This window comes from Mesitornis unicolor, unplaced genomic scaffold (assembly GCF_000695765.1).
Source record: "Mesitornis unicolor isolate BGI_N332 unplaced genomic scaffold, ASM69576v1 scaffold5564, whole genome shotgun sequence".
Classification (NCBI taxonomy): Eukaryota; Metazoa; Chordata; class Aves; order Mesitornithiformes; family Mesitornithidae; genus Mesitornis; species Mesitornis unicolor.
In genome coordinates, this window is record NW_010179283.1 from 7049 (window position 1) to 24000 (window position 16952).

General features: G+C 44.8%; 1 protein-coding gene across 1 annotated transcript in view; it reads left to right on the plus strand.

Annotated features, from left to right (window-relative positions):
- Positions 1-540: 540 nt before the first annotated feature.
- LOC104539233 (latrophilin-3-like) overlaps positions 541-16952 on the plus strand; it is a gene marked incomplete at both ends in the record, with an annotated part of 21953 nt that continues 5541 nt past the window's right edge. The window contains 2 exons of the mRNA XM_010182706.1: positions 541-666; positions 2965-3061. Of these exons, the coding sequence (XP_010181008.1) occupies positions 541-666; positions 2965-3061 (223 nt within the window). The remainder of the gene's footprint in view (positions 667-2964; positions 3062-16952) is intronic.

Sequence of the window (16952 nt, forward strand, 5' to 3'; positions counted from 1 at the left end):
ACTGGTTTGTGCAGGGCTGCTGGAAAATAGGCTCCAGCCACCCCTGTGCACTGGGAATATAATCTCTAGGGCTGCTGGCTCCACGGTTTCAATTTGACTGCAAGAAATAATTGAAAAAACCAAAAATCAATAGCTTTTATATGTTTCTTTTGGAATTTCTCTTCCGAGTCCCCTGCCAGCAGCAATAACTTTTAATACCTTGATGAGCCAATACGTTAGTTTATATCAAATCTATGAGGATATTAATTTTCAGCCATAAATAGTGTATCTGTAGTTTCTCCCATGCTCCTTTGATGTGCCTCAGAGGAAGCTGCAACTGAGTGGTGCCAAGGAGCAGCTTTGCTGCATAAAAAGCAAGTCCCTGACGCCGCCGTAAACGGCGAGCTCACGCGTCGAGAGTGTTCAGCTGCAAGGTGTAATGGGCTTCTTCCCCCCGTGCTGGGACAGCTGCGGTTTTAATGAACCACCGAGGAAAAATGGGAAGGCGGTGAGTTGGAGGAGGAGCCACCCAGTAAATGTTGTTGCCTTTTCCTCGCCTAGGTACGTAAAGAGTATGGAAAATGCCTGCGCACGCATTGCTGTAGTGGCAAAAGTACAGAGAGCTCCATCGGCTCAGGAAAAACCTCGGGGTCGCGGACGCCTGGCAGATATTCCACGGGCTCGCAGGTAACCCGCGCTTGGAACAAAAAGTCCAAATTTGCCTGCCCGAGGCAGGTGGGTGCTCATAACCTGAGCTGTCCTGCCTGCTCCCCGTGGGGATCAGCATCTGGGAATGTTTTATCAGCAATAATACATCCCAGTACATCCTTTAATCGCAAGTTGAAGGTTGTTGTCACCACTACTGCCATGTACAGAAATAACAACCAGGTATTTTTCTTGCTAAAAAAGGGCCACAAGAGCCTTTACGTTGTAAGGGTTTGCTTTCTGACTTTCAGTGGTTTGATCAATTCCTTGCCTCACTCGATTTGCCTTAGCTTATAGATATCTTAGGAGAATCCATTGGGGTCAGATTATCTTATTAAATTACTGGGTTTGTGATGCTGTGGTCACCTAAAAATTCAGGTTTTGTGGAGTTTGCGCACTTAGCACTTTCAAAGCTAACTTGTGCATACGGGTGCAGATTTATGGACGAAGAGTTCATATGAAATGAAGAAGCTTACTTCTTAATCAATAGAAACCAAACACAAATTTATTCAGTATTACTAATGGAAGTAATTATACGTGGCAGTTCCACTATTAAATTATGAAAGACATGCAGCGAGTAGCAGTTTGTAACCTCCCAGGAAAACCTAATTTGCGATTTATGTCTTGGAGGAAATTATTATTTATTTTCCACGGTTTCCAAGATGTCATCCAAGAGCTCCGCTTTGGCATTTACATAGGTCTGGATGTTATGCAGGGCAAATGACAGCAATAGATTATGGAGGTTCTCTCCAGCAGGCCATCAAATCCCATGGTAATCAACAGTGGCCTAAACTCATTGTATCAAGCACATGTGAAAGCCTTTGGTTTTACATAACTTAGCTCCTGGGTAGGTGCCCTTCTCTCTGAGAAGAGATGACTTTAATGGGCCCTCCCTCATGGCAGGTAAGGTTTGAGGTGCTAAGGCACATTATTTTGCTCACAGAAGCTTGTCGTTGGAAGGATGGAAGTGCCTGAGACCTATTGTAGGCAGGAGAAGCCTCACACGGGTGATGGAGAGTGGATGGAGTTGTCCACCTGAGTACTCAAAAGCATCTGATCCTTAACTTTGAAATAGAAAAGTCCATGAGAAGGAAAACTCATAAGATCCTTTTTATTTTCCCTGAAAAGCACTTAGGAAACAGAACAATGAATCCACAATGGATCATGTCAGAGAAATACAATAGGTTAAAAGTGCAGGTGAAAAATAATGGCTGTAAAAGTGCACGGTCACATTGCACTTCCATTTATAGAGGGCAAATTCATAATTAGGAGATCCCACTGATATGTAGTTAATGGGAGGCACTTTCCAGCTGTGCCCACATGAGTGAGCCCTGGAAGATCTCACCTGGCTAAGATCCTACTCTGGGAAGCACTGGATTTTTAGCAATTACGAAAAGCTTGGTCTGTCACAGGGGCAACCAGCCTTCTCTATCCACCAGACCACATAGCACCACTTTCACACAGCCGTGGGACACATCCATGTCTCTGAGAGATGAGGTGAAAGAGAGTTCCCCTTGGACGCCTGGGTTCCCCAGGCATCTTGGCATGGGGACTGTGATTGAACCCCTCGCAGTATGCATGTGGCTGATTTTTTTGATCTTTGTCAAGGTCTGGGAGAGGAGGAGTGAGACAGTGCTGTAAAAGCCATGGAGGTAGACACTCCACAGCATATCTGAGAAACAAAACAGAAGGCCAACACATTCATGACACTGTTTCCTCAGCAGCAGAAACTATAGCAGAGATAGCAAAACCATCACAGATTTTTCAGTAGGGGAAGAGAAGTCATTCATTTGTTGGGGTTTTTTTTCTTCACTGATATTCCCCTAGATGGATAGTAGCTGTAGAAAACCCATTCATTCAGGGCCACCAAGACATAGCTCCATTAGACTTCACAAAAACCAGACACAAACTATCCCAGTTGATACAGCAAGCGTGCGCGCTTCTGTGCCTAAGTTCTCTTTCCTTTATTTGGTGCCATATTGGTAAAAGCGTAGCTTGCACGGGTCTGCGTTTCTCTCCTATGTGATTTCCACCGCTGTTTTTAATTAAGATGTCAGCAATCCTATTACGCACTTCTTATGTGAGATAGGCACTTGTGTTAGGAAGGCATGGTATGCACAAGGCAGATTATAGCGAAACGGCAATGGCTTGTGTACAGCTGGCTAGAAACAAGTCTCATCCTGAGCCAGACATGCCAATAGCCATCTTTAGTGAGGCAGGAAGAAACCTATCTGCAGCTGCTAAAAATTCATTACCTGCTGTGGTTCAATCCCTCTTCAGAGCCGGATTCGTAGGATGTGGAATGACACAGTTCGAAAGCAGTCCGAGTCTTCCTTTATTACTGGAGATATAAACAGTTCAGCTTCACTCAACAGAGGTAATTATAAACTATTTTTCGTATCTCTTAACACTCGTGATGGCTTTAAGGAGTCTAAAATGTGTTCTCCCCACCCTGACCAGCACTTGACCCTAGTCTCCCACAGCAGAAATGTTCCAGCAGTAACTGGGAGGAGATTTTGCGGTGGTTGATGCCTTTTTCATTTGTTCTTTTCTTTTTTTTATTATTTTTACCCATGTATTTCCAAAAATTGTCATTGCTGGAAGGGAGTTAGGAAAAGCAAAAAACATATATATATATAAAATGTAGTTGAAAAGAAATGTCCCCGTTCCACCAGCAAACTGCTAGTGCCAGGAGCTGCTGAGGTGCCAAGCCCTCACTGCTGAGGGTGAAAAGGGGCCGTTATGGCACCATATAGCCTGAGTTGAGCATCACAAGAGTCCTGCCTGTCCTGGGTATGTAGTGGTGCTGTCATCTTTACGGCAGCAGAAATGAACAGCAGAGCACGGATGTAAGAAACACTGTGTGCTTGGAACGAAATCGTCTCCGTTAATGTTAGTACACGTAGTCTGAAGAACTGACTGATGTGAACTTTACAGGCATCTGCGGAGGAAAGGCTATCGGAGACGGATATGCCAAACAAAATGTGGTGCCTGGCACAGGAGGAAAATTGAACAGCTTTTTTTTTAAAAAAAGTCTTTTTCAGGAAGTTATGGGGGAATGACAGTAAGGGAATACCAGAAAAAGAGCCTCAGAGATTGGTTTCTTTCTCCTCCAGTGCAATTACTTATGACTTAGCCTAGAGCAGCCAGATGCCAAGTTCTGTTCTGTGTATCTGCCCAGCTGATGCTGGAATCAAGAGGGGGTGGACTTGGGATTACTGGGCCCAGCTGGACTCTCGTGACGGTGAAAATCCGAAGTATTTCCATTCCTAACAGTTGGACTGCAAAGCTCAACTGAAAATTGAGTTGGGACTTTGGTTCTTATTTGGTCTTTATTCACCCAGAATTCCCACTGATTTCGGGGTGAGTTTTGCCTGAGGACAGGCTTGAAGGATTTGAACCGTGCTGTTAGTAATATTGACTACTGAGTGCTGGGGAGCTAGGGATATGCGATTCAGTTCTCTGAATATTATAGATATATATCCCCAAAATCAGTGCAAAGGGGAAAGCGGTGTTGCTAACACAGAGATGCACTTTCCTCCCTCGACCTACACTGATGGTTTTTGGTCCAAGATATTTTCCCTTTGCACTGAAGCTTTTTTGATAAAGATGGCTATAAGATGCCATTACTGCAAATGCCTGATTTATCCACGTGTTACCCTTACTTCTCTCTCTGTCTTTACATCAAAGAATGGAGAGGTATAGCCAGGCTTCTCCAGGGCTGCTTTAGAGGGGAGTCAGTTGTTGCACAAGGGTTACAGCAAGGACTACTCTTCCCCTTGGCCATCCATCACTCCATCTTGGTGGCAAACCAATGTGTTATGCATGAAACATTCACGCCTTGAGTTAGTGCAGAGGTTGACTTGTTCTCTCATGCAGCCGAGACTACAATGCTTTAGCATCAGGATCTTTTGGGCTCCTCGACAGAAGAAAAGTGTCTCTCCTTTTCCAGTTTAGGCTTTTTCTTTTTCTCGTGCAAAGAAGGAGAATATGGCTGTAAATTGGGAAAGCGGTGAAGAGGTTTCAAGCAGGCAATCTTCATCCCAGGGTGGCAAGAGCCTGTTACCAGGTGCACCCGTTATTTAAAGGTCAGTTGGGAAATGAACTGCCAGGGGAGGCATCTTCAAGGTGGATTTCATCCAGCTATTTTCCTTGTGTATCATTGGGTGAGATGAATCACCCAAAGGGTCTGAATCTCTCCACTGGCTACAGAAACAACCTGGTAACTATCTAGGAAGGGCAGCCTTTCAACTGGGACACCTAAGTGGCTTGAATAAATTGTGCTATTGTACAGGGGCATCCTCCCTCTTTTTCATGCAGGTAGGCACAATATTTGCTGTTGTGGTTTTTTTTTTCTTTTCCAGTAGGCAGAAGGATCTGCAAAATAGAGGTTAAAGCATTTCTTTGGAAGTTAACATCTCCAGAGCAGCAGGTGGTCAGTTCTGCTAGGAAAATACATCTGACATCAACAGGAATCCCAACTGCGTGGGGCCCCTGACACTTCACACTTTATCCTGTTTATTCCAGCTGCAAATAAATGTTTGTGGTCTTAAGACTTGGCCTAAAGCATTAGATTGTTGCTTCAGCCTCTCTGGAGAGAGCTGCAGCCAGAACAGACCAGTGGGTCAATGCAGTTTTCACAGCTCTTGTCTTCCTCTTAATATTTTAATATATGCCGAGTCTTAAAAGAGCTGTTTCATTAATATATTATTTACATGTGTGCACTAAAAGCTCAGAGGAGTCAAGAACAAGCCTTGAGCCGTATGATTAGGAGCTTTCCCTGGCCAAGGTTGGTCCAGTTCAGAAGTCTTTCTTTTTCAGCCTCTTACCAGCCTGGACATCTTTTACATGAAAGTGTCCCAGATTAAACATTCTTTGTGTGCTGCTATTTTTCCCAGAGCCTTCAGGCAGCAGCCCCCTTTCTAAACCAGGGAGCAAATGATCCTTTCTCCACAGAATCTCCCCATGCTCCAGGTCCTGGCCTGACTCCACTTCTTCATGTCCTCGGCTGTCACTCAGTTTTCGTGTTTCTATTGTGGAAGCAGAAAGCCATGGAGCCATCCCCCAGCTGGGCTCCTTTCTCACTTAAGCCTTTTTTTCCTTGTTCACGTTCACAGCACTCACAGTCCTCTGCCACCTGATAACATCCTAGGCAAGACTGCTCTTGCTGTCCGTATACCAGCATCTCCTATACCATCCCATCCCCTCTTTTTCCTCCATGATCCTCCTGGGCATCCATCTGGAATACGGTGCCTGTCTTAATGTGTTCCTCCTTTAGCCATGTAAATATGTCTTTTTCTGACTTAGTAGACACCATGTTGCTTATGGCTTTTTTTCAGCTCCAGTATCTCTTTTATCTACACCCCTTACCCAAAAGTAATTGGCCATAAATTTTTCTTTATTCTCCTTTATCGTACCAGGAATTTCAGGCACAACCCCAAAGCCAGTCCACCCCATGGTCACATACTCTGTTTCAGGATCCAGGCCAATTCCTGCTCCTGATGTTTCGACTCCACAACCTTGCCCCATTTTTCCCACAGTGGGTCTGGCTGGATGTTTCTGCCATCTATTTCACATCCGCCCTGTGCCTTACATTGTTTTTCCCACTGCTGAAAATTTGCAGTGGTGTTAAAGTTGAACCAAGTGTCATGAGTGGAAAAATATAAGTCCCTCTTTGACCATAGGGCATTTGAGAGGTTTAAGTGGTTAGAGGCATGAGCATGAAATACTGAAAAACTGGACCAAAAGGGGTGCACATAGGATGGACTGTTTGCTAAAACTTGCTACTTTGGAAAAATGGAAGTTACCTGTTAAAGAAAGGAGTGTTCCTTGTTTTGGTGAGGCTCCAGAGCAGCAGAGACAAAGAAGAGTTTGTCACTGGTATGAGGTAGTGCTTGTGATGGCAAAATGCAGTGATGGAGCTATGTAAATCCAGTCATGTTAGCAGATAAGGGGAACTATATCTTCATTTGTGGCAAATGTTTACTGTATCTTAATGGATTTTCTCTCTTTGGGGAAATAACTGAGCTAGGAGTAAAGCCACCATGTTTCTTTAAAAATAGATATCACTCCAGAAGTCTGTTGTGTTGGGTCAAGTGCTGTACTCCCGCTGTAATGCTCTGCATCTTGCCTTACAAACTAGACAGCAGGTTGAATAGTTTATTCCAATAACAGTCTTGCTATACAAACAGGAGTTTGTGCACTTCTTGTCTTTTGGCTATATGCATATATGCTTTATGTCCCCTCACCCGCAAGGCATCATCCCCACTATCCTCATTTATAGAGGTCCTCTGGTGGGAGACCAGGAGATGCTGGGGGAGATGGAGGCAGAGACAGGGCTGGAAACCAAGCTACAACCCAGGTCTGAGATCCAGCCAGGAGACAGACAGAAGGCAAGGACTGGGTGCCCAGGGCTGAGCAAGGGATGAGAGTCCCTGATGGGTCTCATCACAGCCACTAAGACTTATCAATGCCATCAGGACCCTGGAAGCTGGTGCAGGATTGGCCCCCAGGACCTCTGGCAGCTCTTTACAGCAGGATGGTGAGTCTTAAATAGAAATTCTTCACCATGATTATGGTGAGACACTGGCACAGGTTGCCCTGGGAAGTTGCAGATGCCTCCTCCCTGGCAGTGCCCAAGGCCAGGTTGGACAGGGCTTGGAGCAGCCTGGGCTGGTGGGAGGTGTCCCTGCATGCCTCCACTTCTAAGTAGCACTCCAGAATAAATACTTGATTTGCCTTTGCTTCATTATTTCTCCCCTGCGTTTTTTATATCAACCACAAAGACTTAATCTGAAACGTACACAGGAAAAAGGGAACTTATTGCTACTGTTTTCAGAGATAATCAGTTTAATGTCAAATTCATGTGGATTTCTTCATAATGAACAGAACAAATTGAGCTCAAATTCAAACAGTGGGAATCTGAGTCAGGGAGGAAAATTAAAACGAAGAACATTAATATCCTGATTTCTAACCCATCCGAGACCTGATTGTTTCCTAAATGAAATCTGCCATCAAATTCCTCCCACCCACCCAAAAATATAATTAAGCTGTGATTTCCAGGCTGAAATCGTATCTGCGCTGTTAACTCAGCGGGGACGACTGTGTGTGTTGCAGGGAGGGTGGGTGAAGTTTTAAATTATCTTCAGGTGGCCACATTAGCCTGCATTTTTTAGGAAGCAAGTTATTTAGAAAACACAAAAGAGGGTGAAATTCTGCCTTTGGTAGGAGGCTGCCACTGCAGAAGAGGAGAGCTGCAGGTTAGCGCCAGGGGTATGCAGTGAGCCGAGTTTGGGTCGCTCTCCCCAAATCTTCCCTTTCTGCTGGATGGGTCTCGGTGTGGTGAAATAATGATGCTTGGGTTTCGCCGTGCCTGCAGGGGTGGTGGGTGTCGTGGTCTGGATGTAATTGGGAAATACAGCAGTGAAAACGTGGTGGGATTTGGTGTGATTGAAAGGAGACAGGCAGAGGAGGAGGGAAATGAAGAAAGAAAAGGAAAACCAAGTCAAGATTCCCCTGGGGATCTCAAACCCTGGTAGCCTTCAAAGAGCAGTTGCGGCCCATCATAGCCCAAATGTGGCACTGACCCTTTGCTGCCGATGCTCAGAGAAAGAAGAGAGGGGGTGGAAATTTGGGCCACGGAAACCCTCCTGTTGGCGTGTGTCAATCTTTCTCAAGACGCTCATTCGCTCCTTGATGGATTGATGTGACCAGCGTGACAGTCAGATTTCTGCTGAATTTATGTTACATATAAAACAAATAGCGAGCAGGCAAGCTCTGGGAGTGGGGGGTTCACCTGTACTCAGTAGGATATTCAGAGGGCGCTATCAACTGATCTGTCACAGGCTGTCTAAATGCTTCTTGCCAGCTTTGAGTAGCACCTGTGTCTCTTCTTGTGGCTTAAAGATATTAGAGAATAATAATAAATACTTTCTCTGTTTGCTTTCCGTTTGTTTTCCTTTTGCAGTTGGCAGCAAACTGTGAAGTCGGTCAGTTTTCATATTATGACTTTCAGAGATGGTTTTATGCGGTGGGGGATTTTTAATTTTAAATTGTGGCTTTAAAAACACACACTTTGGCAAACAGACCTAGTGGTGACCCATGTAATTTTTAACCACATTTTCAAGTTCAGATTGCTGCCATTTTTCTTGTATTCTCATCCCTGTTGTGGCACTGGGGTAGGCAGGTTCAGCGTAGCAGTGTCCTGGGAAGTCCTAGGTTCCTGTGGTTGCTTTTGTGATTCACAAATGCACCTGCAGATGCCTAGGGGGAACTCCTCAAAATATTCCTGCATATAAAAATACTTCGCATTGTTGGTTGGTTTTTGGGTGTGTTTTTTTCTGAGCACTAAACAGTTCAAAGATAATTGGGCTAAAGGAGAGTGTCCTGTGTGACCTGCTCTGGTGATCCTGCTCTGGCAGGGGTTGGACTGGGTGAGCTTTCAAGGTCCCTTCCAACTCCTCATATTCTGTGATTCTGTCATCCTGTGTCAGTGTCCTGCAGACACTTTGCTCTTGTGAGTACCATCACTGTGCAACAGGGGGTGTGGTGTGGAGCAAGAGGTGCATCTGTCTAAATTGGAGCTCCTTCTTTCACAGGAGAAATAGACTGAGGGTGTCAGATGGTCAATTTATATCAAGACTTGGAAATTTCCATTTTACCCAGTGTAGGAGACTGTTCCTTTACCTCCCCATCTCTCCACCACCAGTGTTTTCCTGATGAAGCTCTTTGGTTTCGTCCTCTATGCTTCTCTGCTTCTTCTGCTCCCTCTTGTAACCCTTACAGACTCTGCACATCCACCCCTGACCCCACAGGTACCCCTGCCTGGGCCCCAGCACCCAGACAGAGGGTGTCTTTGGATGGAGTTGTGCCCATGTACTTGCACCAAAACGGTCGGGAGGGACTGCTGTTTGCAAAACATAAATCTCTGCAACCCCCTTAAGTGTCTGTTGGTTTGGCTAAATGTCAGCATCTGGCCTCAAAATGAACCATCCTGATAATCAGATAAAGAAGCAGAGAGAAATTTGAGGCAGGTGAGAGCAGAGGAGTATTTTCTGTTTGTGAGGGAAACGCAGCATCCTTTAGGACTAGCAAATTGCCTCTGTTCGATTTTAATTTTTTTATGCCAGGAAAATTATGATTTTCTGCTTTGAGGATCAAAACGTCAAGAATTTAGCTCCTATTTCTGCCCACGTGCAAAATGAACCCCACTGTCAGTTGTCCTCTCGTTTATTTTGCCTCTCTGCTGCCTGGGACTGAGTTAGCTGAGATTTGTTGCAGTGATTTCAGTGAGTGACGTGGCATTCTTCCTTTGGGAGATATTATGAACTGGCTTTGATTTTAGGATTGACAGCCATATAATTGGAAGTTCAGTCATTAGGTGGATCAGATTTAAAGAGGAAAAGTAAGGGCAAGGCAATTTCTGAAATCAGAGGAGGCTTTGGGGAGTATTAGATCCAGCCGAGTATTGCTGCAGAGCAGTCTTAATACGATGACTGTGAAGGACGAAGGAAGAAAGCATGGCTGCTTATACAGACTGCTCCAGGTGTGGTCCAGTTCCTAGGGCTTTCTGCCTGCCATGGGTAAGAGCTCAGCTCTAATGAGAAATAAGTTTAAACAGGACCAATTAGGGATACTGCAGCTTTGTATATAAATCAACGTAGACGAGCTGTGCGTTTTGAACGTGGCCCACAGATTATAATCCAGTTTGTCATCTGAAATCACTGCAGAAGGAAAAAAGGGGTAAAGAAAGGCTTTCTTTCCCTGTCTCGGTGTAAAAGCCTGGGATGTTTCATTTGGCGGAAGATGGCCCAGAGCTTAACAACCTCATTTGCTGAAACTCCATTTCGCTGCAGTCAGTATTAATAGCTTCTCAATGAATAGATTAGATGCTGCGAGTGACAACAAACCTATTTGAGAGAAATTTAATAGGGAGGTTTATTGAAGTTTATTAACTGAATCCTGTTGGCTATTATCAGAACACAGCTCAATAAATCTAAACGTCGGAGCGTTTGTTGGAGGGAACCAGGAAAAACACTGAAAATACCTGCTGTCCTCCAGCGAGAACGGGTGATAGCACTTTTCATAATTGCATCAATCATTGGGATAAACTGCAAGAGAACATGTGGAAGACCAGGATTCTTTAAATACTTGAAAGTTTTGCCTGTAACGCAGAAAAAGACGCTACTGAATGCTCATAAGTCACAAAGACGACAAGAGCTTTGACTACTACAAACCTACTTTGAATCTATTTCCTTTCCCTGGGAGTAAAGTGAACTAAGTAAGTTAAAGCTAAGGACCAGCTAGAATTTACAAACTGAAATCAATGCAGAGAGGCTATTTCAGTAACACTCACATTAAGGTTATTTACTGTGATCAGGATAAAGCAGCATGTGTTGTTTTGGGGTTTTTTTAATGGATGCTTAGCAGAGAGGATTCATCTCTAACCATATCATTGGTGTCCAGGCTGAACTGGTCAGCAGTGCTCCCTGGTAGTCCAGTACCTTCAGGGAATGGTCCATGTTCTCTCTGGCTGCCTCTCCTCTCTTCAGGAGGGTCTGAAGTCAAGTATATGAAGTGTGAGAAGTTGAGAGCCTTCATTTATGGTGTTTGTGGACAGCAAGAGAAGCATTGAGTTGATTACGAGTTCACCCCATGGAATTTGTTAACTGGTTTGGTCCCTTTCCTCAGCAAAAGGGAGGGGAATCTCCTCATCCTCCATGAGTTTCCACCCTGCTAAAATAGACATAGCAAGGGTAGAGCTGAGTTTGGCATGCGATTGGGAAGACCTGAAGCCAAAGGAAATGTGGGAGCATGCTGTTCCTTATGTAGATGGATGATCCCGACTAAAGCAGTGCTGCTCAAGCTGTTTCAGCCTGGTGGAGCCCCACTGAATGCCATTATTTTCCAGAATGTCTGAAGGAGCAGTTGGATCCGTTCCCCATCCTGTTGGGTAACCATGCAGATGATTCATGTTAGCTTGAATGTCTTTGTGGGGCTTTGTCAGCCAGCTGCCCACAAGAAATTATGTGGATTTTATTCCTGAATGATACAGTCTGGAGTCTGGTGACATGTACTCGTCCTCAACATTTTCATCCTTTGCTTTCAGGGAGTGCATAAATCACACTTGTGTTTAACAAGGTGCGGTTTTCCCTTACAGTCATAACAGCAAAGCTGTCCAAAAAATTATTTCTACATTCAGTGTTATCCGACATCAAGAACATCCATTTTTATCTTACAAAAGGAAAAAAAAAGGTACCATTTGGTTGCATACTGTCATTAGAATAATACCTACTTTCATAGGCACACAGCAGAGATAAATGTAGCAATCTGAAGCCTCTGTGTGTGGTTACGGAGATGGTAAAATCTGTGGGATTTTCTTTTTCCTTGTCCTGGTTGGTTTCCCTATCGGATTTTCTCAGTTTGCAAGTCACAAGTGCAACCCTCCAGATCTCCCCCCACACCCCGAGCACTGGCTGTGCCTTGTCTTAGACTTTTAAACCCTTTTAAATCCGGTAAGAAAGGCTGGATCTTCGTCATTGGGATCATAAGTATTCTCGATGCTACGAGAGGAATAGGAGGGTCTGCACGTTACTCAGTCAATGTTTGCCTTCTGTAGGAGCATCCTTCCTCTCTCCTCATGATCCCACTCTGTAAGCCCTTCACTTGGGGGCATCCAGCATCAGGAAACCTCACACTGAGTGCTGGTGTTGCCCCAAACCTGAATTTGAATGTCATTTTGGATATCAGAGCTGGCCTGGTAGCTGTTTTGTACTGAACTTTTATCTTTGGTTGAATATCACTGGAAATACTACTTTGGACTGTAGTTGTACCTCTGTGGTTGTAGGGGATATTTTTTCAAAGGTGTGTGCCCCATTGTTAAATACGTTTGCTGGTTGTGATCATCTCATCCCGCTGAGCAAGGAAATGCCCAGCTGAACCTATGAATGTGAAGGACTTTTTCCCAGCCCCAAATTCATGATCCCACCCGTGCACAGCGCAGCAGGGGTTTGGAGATGGAGTGCACTTGCTGCGACCAGCAGAACTGAAGGCATTTCAAGACAGCCGAGTTGAAGGCAGTCGCTCTAAATAAAGCAAATGGAGTAGTGGCTGCGTGCTGGGCTCAGGTGCTTCAGGAGACGGCGAAGGAGAGATTTGCATAGGGAACGCTATTTCTGAAATGCAGGGAAGCAAGGATGACGCAGGGCTGTGTGATTTGCCGGGAGAAATCAGCGTCACGCCACAGAAGGTGAAGAGAGCCGAGGATCCGGCCGTAAGTGAATAAATAAAAATAAATGATGAGCAACTGCCACTCACTGAGGATATGAGGCCCATCGCCAGCACCGAGCCAAACAACAGCCAAGGGCCATGTCTCCACCAGGGAGGAGATTCAGGGAGGTCAACGGACACACGCAGCCCTGTTCTTTCTGCTTTTTTGGGTCCCCAGATGTGCATTAACCTTTGCAATCGCAGCCCCAGTGCCTGGCCTTTGCTGTGTACCCTCACATGGGGCTGTAGCGTAAGCCTCTCTGCTTTCTCTCGTGGGATTTTGGAAGAGTGTGCTGCTTTGATCCCGTGCTTGCTTTATTGGGTTTTTGCTGGCTGTTTATTACCGAGGCCATTTCAATGCAAAAGGGGTCATAGTTTGGTAGTCCACCTGCTCCTTCTGCTCGTCCCTCGTCTGCAGACCTAATCCACTCTTCCCAATAGCCCCGTTGGTTGCTATAGCAATGATGAAGTGTTATGAAAAAAAGCAGGATGATAGTTCAATGTATGGCTGGTGTTACCTTCTTCTTTCTCCCTCCTGGGAAGGAGAAACCCAATAATGGGGATTTGTTTGGTGTATTATCGCTTTATCTAAAGCTGTAACTGCGGGCTCTTTGGAGCCTGGATGCAGTCCTTCTCTCTCGGCATCCTCTGAGATTAAAACAGCTAGGGAGAAACAAGAGCCAAAATTAATAAATACATGGTGTATATCATTTTGTTTTTAAGCTGCCGAAGGTTCCCCTTACTGTGCCCCACCAGGAACGTGAAGTTTGCCGTGGCCAGCCCACCGTGATGGGAACCTGCTGTCGAGCGCTTAGGGCCCAGCTGGGTTTCTCTTTTTTTATTGAAAGGGAGCTGAAAATGTTAGCAGTGGGTTTATTTTGGATTTGCATCAGGAGAATTACTCAGCACTGCCATCAAAAAAAATGGCATTTTGATCTGCAAATTAAAAAATCTTAACGCCCTCCAAAACCAAGGGAGAGGAGGGCAGAAGATGCAGTGTTTTTGCTCAGCAGGGGAATGGGTGGCTGTTTTGTTTTACCAAGCCTCCTCTCTTACATGCACAAGAGAGAGCACAAACTACTTATTCTGTATTTTCAGCCTTTTGCCAGGTTTCTAGTCAGAGCCTTGTATCTGCATTAAAAGTTGCCAGGATCTGTCTAGCTTGTGGAGCTAGAAAGCAGCCAGGTTTGTGGGAATTTAGCTCGCTTCAGGGGCCCACCACTACCCCAGCAAACGTAGGTGAGAAAAATGCTGTGTACCGACACAGATCTGTCCCTTCTCCTCTCTTGTCACACAATGAGCACATCCCTCCATGCAAAACAGCTCAACCTTCCCAGCCAGGGTGGGATCAGCTTGTTTCCACATGCTAGGGATCTCTAGATAAGATCACACCAGGGATATATAGAATTATATGGCAGTTGCCATTTAAAGATACTACAAGCAAAAACATTCAAAACAATGCAGTGGGAATATTCTTCTCCTCCAAAGAGATCTCACAGGGAATGTGATGGAGATTGAGTTAAACCTCAAATGGCATCATTTGTTCAGCAAATTATGTCACTTCTGAATTTATGGCTGGCATTAACTCTGGCCATTCCCATTACCTATATAAAAACAAGTCCCTTTTTGAATCTTTCATGGCCTGGCTTGACTAGAAGACGTAGCAAGGTGTGTGTTGGTCTCTTTTCCTAGGTAGCAAGTGATAGGACAAGAGGAAACGGCCTCAAGTTGTGCCAAGGGAGGTTTAGATTGGATATTAGGAAAAATGTCTTTACTGAAAGAGTGGTCAAGCACTGGAAGGGGTTGCCCAGGGAAGTGGTCCCCATCCCTGGAGGTGTTCAAAAAACGTTGTAGATGTGGCACTTCAGGACATGGTTTAGTGGCCATCATGGGGTTGGGTTGACAGTTGGACTTGATGATCTTAGAGGTCTTTTCCAACCTTAATGATTCTGTGATTTTATGATAATGCTCTTGCAGGATACAGCTTTATTTCCTTATTTCTAAACACAGCTAGACACTCCACGAAAGACTTGCTTTCCTGATGGAAAGGGTTTGTCCTAAGGTTTTTTAGCCCTGAAGGTAAAATACACGGTGTGACCTTGGAGTATTCCTGCTCTAGGTCTTTACTGCTGGGAGTGGGAATTGCCCTGGGGGCAAGATTTTGGATCAGTCGCCTCTTTGGATCCTGGAGGAGATTTGGAGCAAGCATTTAAGGGATTTTTTGCTCCTGTAGATCAGATAAAAGAGGGGTGGAAGGCTTTGCCTCTTGGGTTGCTGGCTGCGATAGGAGGACAAGGTAGGTCTTGGCAGCCATCTGCCAGGCCATGATGTTACTGAAGAGACTCCAAGGGATAAACCAAAGTGAGAGGACAAATGCTGGCTGTGTGCTTGGAAACAACAGCAGAGAGGGCTGGAAGTGGGGGGAAAAGGTGTTTTGGGGGCAAATGAAGAGCCTGGAACCGTGCATCTCCATGGCCACTCTTGATAGAAACACCTGGTGGAGCCACAGCGCTCTCACCTTCAAGGGTGGATTCTGGTGGTTGTGGACGTGCTTGACGATGGTACCAGGCATTTTTAAAGAGCAGTACCCAAAGCGAAAGGCACCCTCTTAGACATGAGAAACTCGGGTAAGTGCCAAGAGCCTTTGGAGAGGCCGCATTCTCCATCCTTTCTCTTCAATTCTGCTTTTCTGATGTTAGACGTGTTGTGAAGGACCAGTAAAAGAGACCCTAGCCTGTAGTGGGAGTCGAATGTGCTGTTTTCTGTTAGTCATTATATATATATTTATTTTTTTTCCTTCATTTGGCTTTTTTCTAGAGAGTCCCCCCCCCACCTCCCATCGTGTAGGCTGCCATCTTCCTTCCTTTCTTTGTAGCAAGCATGTGGGCATAGCCTTGCTTACATTGCGAGCGACTGGGGAACCACCATAAATGTAGCTTATCCGCTTTCTGATCCATTTTCTTTTGCATCGGTTTGGATTTGTGCATCGTCAGTAACATCTGTGCTGCTTTAGTGGCATACAGTTTTCCGAGTCTAATTAGCTGGCTGCTCGTAATCAGGACTATTTCAACTGTTGTCATTCTGAATGTTCTTTTTCCCTTTTTTTTAATGCCACATTTGCCTGATTGACCTTTTTTTTGTTTGTTTGTTTGTTTTTTCTCTGTCTTTCTATCGGGCTGCTCCAGGAGCCATGGCTAATCATCTTATAACCAATGCTCTGCTTCGTCCTCATGGCACTAACAACCCCTATAATACATTGCTCGGGGAATCGGCGGTCTATAACAACCCTTCTGTCAGCATGTACAACGCACAAGGTGTGCTGGAGTTTCTCTCTAATTTTTCTAGTGAGAATTCCATTTTCTGTGGCTTATTTCGGCCCATTTCTTTCCTTTTTTTTTTCCCTTCCTTTTTTTTTTTCCTTTTCCTTTTCTCCACACACACACACACTTTGGTTGTGGTTTTTTTTTTGGAACTGGGCACAAAAAAAGATCCCTTCCCCTTCCTTTCATTTCAGTGCATTTTTCCATTTTCTGAAGGCTTTTTTTCCATGAGCAATCAAATTTGCTTTGAGAAGCATTCATAGTGGGTTTAATTTGGATTATATTCTTTTCTCCCTTGCTTTTGTATCGTTTTGGTCTTGTGTGTGTATTTTGTCCAACGTATCCATTCCTCTCGTTGTTGTCAGCGCATTTCCTTGTTAAACCATTCATTTCAGAAACAGGAACACTTTCGAAGGTAAGTGAAGCTAAAATGGCCTTGGCCACCAAAGCTGCTCTCGTTTGAAATGGCCTAGAAGAAATGTGGTCAGCGAGGCACCGGGTTGCGCAGGAAAAAGAAATGCAAAATAAAAGCCAAACCGCCCTTGATCTCTAAGAAAAATGAGAGAAGTGTAGGTCAGCTGCAAAGAGCACAGCCTAGACATTGTAAGAAATGTTTTGCCGTTTGCATTAATGCATTTTATGTGTGCAACTAGAAAGCTGAGAAGAATAAAAAATAGAGCG